Source organism: Cibotium barometz, chromosome 15 (genome assembly GCF_041138505.1).
Source record: "Cibotium barometz isolate CiBa-2024 chromosome 15, ASM4113850v1, whole genome shotgun sequence".
NCBI classification, from domain to species: Eukaryota; Viridiplantae; Streptophyta; class Polypodiopsida; order Cyatheales; family Cibotiaceae; genus Cibotium; species Cibotium barometz.
Genome location: NC_141060.1, coordinates 38,070,299 through 38,078,487, shown reverse-complemented (window position 1 = coordinate 38,078,487; position 8,189 = coordinate 38,070,299). Strand labels below are relative to the sequence as shown.

Here is an 8,189-nt window from a genome sequence, read left to right as displayed (position 1 = left end):
TTCACCACCATGGTCATTTTTTCTATCAACAATCATATCTACAAATGAACTAGTTTTAGAACTATTCCAAAATCTAAATCATTGATTTCAAGACCAACCAAAATTCTGATCAGTTTTTCTCAATCTCAATCGTTAAAATTTCAATTGTTTTTTTCTCATTGACAATCTCAAGCTTTAAAAATACACTAAAGGACACTTTTTTCCTACCACTAGTGATTATATGATAGGCTGCACACGGCACAAGCATGCATAGTTACCTACAATCCAGTCCAATGATTGTGACATGCATTGCAACAAGTGAGGATACACCATAACACTCTGCTCTATAGAAGTGTTCGCTTCAAACATTTTTCTAAAAAAACACAGAACTTGGACCCTTAAAACTTTGAAGGTTTTTTGTGAGAATTTGTAGATTTTTGAGCTATAATATAACTACATGCCTTGTATTTTGCATATTTTTCAAAATTGAGAATAAAAAATTTACAGGTGAAAACAAAAATGTTGCAGGCGCATCATATATAGTTTGCATATTTTCTGTGAACTCTTTGAGTCTAATGTAAGGTCCCAACAAACCCTATTGTTCTGCAAGGCTTGTCTCCTTCATCATCATCTCCTTCACTTGGTCATATTGTTCCTTGAGGCCAAATCAGGTAGTTCACATGCACGCGAACTATTGGGTAAATTTTGCCCATATTAAAGGTTCTTGGTGCAACAATCTTGATGAATGTTTTCAAGAACATCATGGCCAATTTACTATTTTGAGCATCCTATTTTCTATTTTTTGATAGCATGATGATGGTGCCCCCCTAGATAGTGTGCTTCTTATAGGTGTTCGAGGCACACACAAGCCCATGAAAGGCCTTGCGCTTAAGCTCTTCATTAAAAAAGGCATCGCGGCAAGACTGAAACTCAAAGGAATTGATGGGGGTCTTCTAAAGATCATGGAATGCACGCCCCCTTGTCCGGGTACATGTGTCGGCGATCAACTAGATAAGTATGCGAGAAGCCATTCAGTAGTGCGGATAAGTATGCAGCCATGAAGCCTTGAGGACAACGTCCCTCAAGATGGAGCTAAAGAGGAGGCACTATAAGCAAATGTGTATAAGCCTAGTAAAGCATGACAGGGAGGGCAACTCAAATAAGTAGCTATATAATTAATGGCCAAAAACTCAAGTCGTATAAGCCCCAAGTTTATTCTCCGGAGTCCAACCTGTTTTTATATTTATTTAAGCATTTATTTAATATTCATCTCTCTAGACCAATTTATTTAAGCATTTATTCATCTCTCTAGATTCGAGAATCTAGACCAATTTATTTGTATTGATTTACGCATTTGTTCTCTCTCTAGATTTTTACCAAGGGTAGCTTGCCAGTTTTGGAGCAGCACGCAGCACGATGGCGAACTTGAGCGTTCAGGACTTCTTGGCTTGTTGCGGGAGCTCCAAGTTTGCGGCAGAGATGGCCAAAGTGGCCCCCTTCTCCAGCCCCTCCCAAGCTGTGGAGGCTTCTAGAAGCATCTGGTGGAACAAGGTTGGTCTACTCATTCACTCTCTCTCTCTCTCTCTCTCTCTCTCTCACACACACACACACACACACACACACACACACACACATTGCACAAACCCACCATTTGCTACCAATGATCTAACATCAATATATGAGGCATCTTTTGTGTGATGGGTCATTCTGTGCTTGATTTATCAGTTTGTGATGAGCAAGCAGGTTGCACAAGTGCCATAGTTATACATGAGTTTGTGCAACATAGTCATATGAAATTGATTTCCTTTGCCTCGAATGGATTCCCATATCCTATGGATGCAGAGCTGCCTGAAAGTGATTGTGAAAAATTGTCGATGAGAAAGAGCTTAAACCACCACCTCATGCAGAGATGTTCATGCGATAAGTAGGATTGCAAACTCAATCAAGGGCACAGAACCATAGAAATATTGTAACAGAGCTGGTCAAAACAAGGTTCAACTTGACACACCCCCATCCAGAATGAAGATTGCTGTGTCATGACTGGTTTATCAAGATGCTGGACGTGAGGGCTCACTTATCACATGCATTGAGGACGTTTATAGTGTAGATCTGTGTTTCATCACACATGTTGCATGTAGAGACAGATGGGAAATCTCACAACAGAGCGCAGAGAGCTCCATATACATATGGTATGTAACTCACAGGATATGGAGACAGAGGAACATGCTATAATCCTGTGTTCATCATACTAACTATAATCCATTGTTTAGCATACTATAAGCTCCTAGGGTGCTATTATTATCAAAGAGGGGCTTTCTGCCACTCAGAGCCTCTCTACTTGCAGATGAAATTTAAGGGCAGAGAGTGACTCTTTCAGGAAGACTCTATTCAGACACTCTTTCCCAAGGTTTGGCCAAGGCTAGTGCAAGAGATAGATGACACCACCTCACAACTCCAACTTGTCAGGGTTTGGGTTGAGGCCCACCCAGTGGGGACTTGTGTCGAGATAGTGGACAATTCTGACATTCCACAGACAGACCCAAGATCCACATCCATTACTTAAAGGAGATTATGTAGAGTGAGATTTATTACCCATATGAGATCATAGAGAAGACAAAGGAGGCAGTATGTAACTAACTAGGGAAGATACAAATTGTGGAATGTAGGTTGATACATGAAGGGCTCACCATGTAGGCCCTTGAAAGATGAGATTCTTCTCCGCCTTCATAACCCTATTTCTTTCTCATAGAGCACGCACGTGGCCTTAGCAGAGGAGTATCTTGTCAGATCTCATTAGTATTTCATTGTGCATTTCTAGCATCTACTAGGTTACAGGTCATTTAATTTTTCAAAATAGCATTTTAGGTATGCTGTTGACATCTCCTAACACTTTGTAACACATCAGAGTCCACCACCCATAATAGTCCCTTTGCTGTGACTTCGGAGCCCACCACACATACTTGTGCTCTGGCTTCATGCCGCAATGGAGTTCTTAGCAAGAGAGCCTGATCCATTTTATGAGCCATGCGCCCCCCACCCAGAGAATCAAAGGACCCTCCACCACGCTGAGATAGATCCGGGAGGTTCTCCGGTGACATGCCATGCTCCCATCACAGAGGCCTGACCCTCTTTCCAGTGAGATTGGTACTGGCCGAGGGGAGATCTTTGGTTTTTTTTTTTTTGGTTTTTTCATCCTTTTCAATTCTTCCATGGCTCTGGTATGATTGTGTCTTTTTATTTTCTATTTCTTTGCTATAATAGCTTTTAGGTATGCTCTATGCATCTCCTATCACAAATTGTATACATGTTTATTTAAGCAAGCAATTGGTATTCCCATGGGTACCAATTGTGCCGTCTTTCTTGCTAATTTTTATCTTTTTACTTATGAGTTTGATTTTATGGAACGCCTTATTTCTGCTAATACTTGTCCAGTCTTTCTTCACAAACTTTGTAATGTGAGACGTTTTGTAGATGATCTCTTCGTTCCCAACATTCCTTCCTTTCAGGAGTTTTTGTATATCAGTCCAAATTCCTTAGGTGGAGGGATCTATCCCAAGGAATTTTGCGAACTTAACCGCATCTGATGCAAGCTGTGGTGTGAAGGGGTGCTACCATAGTTGTCAGGTACGATATCGTACGGTTCGTATGATACGATACCGTACGGGAAAATACGGTATGATAAAAAAAAATTCTTATCGTATGGTATCGTTCGGTCTTTTAAGAAAATACTTACAAACTTTAGTATTTTCAATTCAAAGAGAAGACAAGTTGTCACATGATGATGACTCAAACCAAAATTCCATTAAAACGAAGTTGAAAACATATATAGATGTTAGGCTAAAGCCTAAGTCATACAATGCGAGGCGCTCTAGGCACATGTGGCCATAGTAGTAAGTACAAAAAGTGGTGCACAAAAAAGGGAGGCTAGAATCTAGATGGAGAAGTGATCAGTATCAAAATCAGAGCTCTCGCTAGGATCATCTCCATCAGAAGAGTGCCTATCGGAGCGCTTGCAGAAGTCACCCTTGCTAAGGATGTTGCCCTTGTCATCAAACTCGGTCTCTCTAAGCTCCTGTGACAAGGCAATCGGAGTGTCCTCATTTGCAAGAGCGGAGGAAGAACTACCAGAACCTCGTTGTGTGTTTTAAAAAATTACTTATAAACTTCGGTATTTCCAATTTTGAGATATGGAGTATTTTAAAAATGAGGGAAGCATCATAGTACAGAGGAAAGCTCAAACAGCCATAGGCAAGCAAAAACAAGACCATTACTCCCAATTTTTTTTTTTTGGAAATATTTTTTTGGAAATTTTTTGCTCGGAAAATTCTTATGAGTCCATACGGTATCGTACCGTGCGGTATTCTGTACGATATGTTGTCGTATGTCGTACGGAGACAACTATGGGTGCTGCGTACCTGAAGGGTGCAATCTCTGATGACAAGGGTGCTGCGTACCTGAAGGGTGCAAGCTCTGGTGACAAGGGTGCTGCGTACCTGAGGGGGTAAGGAGTAGAGAGGGCTGCCGTCCCGAGTGGTGTAAGCTCTGGTGACATGGGTGCTGCGTACCTGAAGTGATGTTGATGGTGAAGATAAGCAGAGAGTGGGCTGCTATCCCGATGGTGAGAATTGAGGAAAAATGCTGAAGTGCTCTATGTATAGCAGAGAGGGCTGCTGTCCCATGAGCTGTGGATGCAAGGCTAATATGCTGATGTAAACACTGATGATGTGCTGATGTAAGCGCTGATGTATGGTGATGTAAAACGCTGATGAAGTGCTGATGTATGCTGATGGAAAACGCTGATGAAGTGCTGATGTAAAACGCTGATGTAAAATGCAGATGAAGTGCTGATGTAAGCGCCGATGTATGCTGATGTAAAACGCAGATGTGAATGCAGAGATAAAACGCTGATGTAAGCACTGAATGTAGCAGGGAGGGCTGCTGTCCCACTGTGTGGCCTGTAGCAGAGAGTGGGCTGCTGTCCCGTGATGAGTGGCGAGATATAAAACGCTGATGTGCGGACCTGAAGAGCCAATGAAGATGAGGCAGATGATGTGCAGTTCCCGGCAGCAGCAACTGCAGCAAAAGTGGTACTGGATATGACAATGAAGTGGTACACAGTGATGTATGATGAGGCAAAGCTATATATACTGTGGGACTGCTGGTCGGCCAGCAGCAAAGACACAAAAATAGGAAAAAGCTAATAAATCCACAAAAATCTAGATAATATCCCCTTTTTAGGGCTGGACAAGATGCCATTTTCAGACACTCATGCCCACACCAGATTAGGTATGGCAGTTTATGTCTGGGACGAGTTTGTCCTCGACCTTAAGCGGCGGTTTCTGCCCCATTACCTTGAGCGACTCGAAGACGAGTTTAGGGAAGCGCGTCAAAACGCGTAACCAGTCCTTCAGTTTGCCAATAAAATCTCAAACTTATGTTTGTAGTTGGGCTTATCTGACAAGGACAAGAAAGGGTAGTTCCTTTATGGCCTTGACACGCAAATCCAGTGGGAGGTGTGTGTGATTAGGCTAGCCACCTTCAAAGACGCACTCTCACTTGCGCAAAGTGCTGAAATGAAACACAATGGCAGAAAGCCCAAGACTTCCCAGCCTGCTACTCCCAAGGCTAACGGTGCGGGGGGAAAAGGCCAGAACCAGATCGGGTCTTTCCCAGGACAGAGCACATGAGCTTGTGGCTCCAAGAACTCGACCAATGCGCCCAAGCTTACTCCAGACCAGAAAGCTCAAGCAGGCAAGACAAGTGAGACAGCTTAGTACAAGGACGAGGGTAGGTGCTTCTTTTGTTATACAAAAGGATACACTTCTAGGGAGTGCTCTAAGAAGACTACTACTCCACAGACAACCACCCTAGCCTCCACGGCTTCAGTGGTGAGCCCAGCTCCCACACAGATTTCAGTGGCTGCCCCTAGTTCTTCGGATCCTGGTGCTTCGGTTGGAGCAATCATTAGCCAGGAGCTCGAAGATAAGCAGCAGGGCGCCCATGACTAGGAGTATGAGCGCAACGAATTGCTCAAGACCTTTGGCTACATAGGTGGCCAAAGAGTCGTCGTCTTGTTTGACAACGGTAGCACGGAGGATGTGGTCACAGAACATGTTGGATTATATCATCTCCAGAGGGTCTACATCACATTTTTCATGCTTGGATTGGCTATTTATGAGGCCCTGCATTGGCATATCTTAGCAGAGATTATTCATCATTTTTCTATCATTTTTTGGGTATTTTTAGGCATTTTTGTAGCTTTTTATGCTACTATCTTGCTGTCGGCCTGCTACAGCTGGCCGAACAGCATCTTGGGGAAATATATAAAGGTTGACTCCCTTTCCCCCCGTTCATCTCATTTTTCAGCATTTAGTTGAGGTCATTAGCAGCTACTTCTGCTTCTTACCATTATACAGCACCTACGGGCTTCCCTCGTGCACAGATTTCAACAATAAACATTAGTTTTTAGCATTTACAAGTCTTGTACTGGGCCTACATCTGTGTTTTCTATTTGCTTCACTTTCTTCCAAAACAGGCCGCTCGGCGAGCCTGTTTCGTCTTGGCTTTGGTGGACAAGAAAGTTAAGGGATTTAGCACAAGCATGACGACGAGCATCAAGTTTGAAGCTCAGAGTGCTAGGTTAGTCATTTAGGGCGAAGAGTTTGTGCGTGATTTTATGGTTGCACCTTTTGTAGGAGACATAATTTTGGAAATTCAGTTGTTTCACAAGTTTCTTCCAGATATCAAGTGTCTTTCAGTTGTTTCACAAGTTTTGTGGGACAAGCACACTTTCGTTATTAATCGGAACGTGTCTAAAGCCCCAGTGACCATTAAGTGTGAGCCAGGAATCCCGAACTTCTCTCTCATAAGCCATTTACAGGCTAAAAGAGAAATCAGGAAAGGCGCACAGTGTGCGATAATTTACATCCAGACTGCCCAGACGGTGGCCAAGGCTTCAGAGAACTACCAGATTCTCCATGACAAGTTCCAGAAGATTTTTCTTTGGGACAATCTCCCTGCCCAGCTTCCCCCGTCCAAACTGGAGGACCACATAATAGACCTCCTCCTAGGCTCGGATCCCTCGAGCAAGTTTCCATACCGCCTTTCCAAGGCAATGGAATCGGAGTTTGACCTACAACTCCGCGAATTGTTGCAATCTAGCTTCATACGTCCCAGTGTCGCCATTTGCAGCTTCGACTTGTTTGTCAAGAAGAAGGATGGGTCTTTTTGATTATGTGTCGATTATCGTGCACTTAATAAGCTGACTATCAAGAGTAAGTTTCCGATGCCTCGAATAGATTACATTCTCGAGAATATTCTTATGTGTGAATTTTTCGTCCGAGTTGCGGCCAGTTGATATTGTGCTTATTCTTTCTATCTTTAGCAGTGCATTTGCCCTATCAACTACTTATTTGCTGTACTATTTCTTTCTATTTGCTACTTTCCTTAGTGCTAGGCTTCATTATGGCCGAGTCTGCCTTGCATCTTCGGAGGTTTGATAGAAACTCAGTACGAAGGCCTTTGTGTGAATATATGCTCTTATGTGTGTGTGTGTGTGTGTGTGGAGTGCGTGTGTGAGAATATATCTTGATATAGAGTTCTACACCCACTATTAGGCACTGATGACGTTAGTGGGGATGTCGTAGTATCTAGTCCATACTATGCATAATGGAGGTGATAGTTATATAGTCTTGTGGGTTGACTACCATGAGTATATAACATGCACGTTCCCTAAAAGGTGAATTTGGGCATGTTCTTGGATTTATCTAGGTATATATATATACATTCTTGAGAGGCTAAATGGGGCCAAGGTGTTCTTGAAACTAGACTTGAAGAGTGGGTACCACTAGGTGAGGATTGTTGAGGGGGATATTTCCAAGACAGCCTTCCGTACAGAACGGGCCCACTATGAGTTTGTTGTCATGCCTTTTGGCTTGACGGACGCCATAGCCACATTCAACCGCATGATGATATAGGTGTTCAGGGACTTAATGGGAAAGTGTGTGTTCATTTTTCTGGATGACATACTGGTATTTTAAGCTACCGTTGAGCAGCATGACATTGATGTGGAGAAAGTCCTGAGGTTGCTGGAAAGCTCTATGTCAATGAGAAGTCGGAATTTTATTTGGATACATTATCAGTGTCGAGGGCATCCTACTTGATTCGGCCAAGGCGGTTGAGATTGTCAATTGGGAAGTACCACAGATTGC

General features: G+C 43.0%; 1 protein-coding gene across 2 annotated transcripts in view; it reads left to right on the top strand.

Annotated features, from left to right (window-relative positions):
• Positions 1–1,338: 1,338 nt before the first annotated feature.
• The window catches only part of LOC147631268 (transthyretin-like protein), a 41,753-nt gene continuing 34,902 nt past the window's right edge, over positions 1,339–8,189 (top strand). For both annotated transcript variants that reach the window (XM_086809613.1, XM_086809612.1), the window contains exon 1: positions 1,339–1,530. In XM_086809613.1, the coding sequence (XP_086665739.1) occupies positions 1,396–1,530 (135 nt within the window). In that variant the 5' untranslated portion in view covers positions 1,339–1,395. The remainder of the gene's footprint in view (positions 1,531–8,189) is intronic.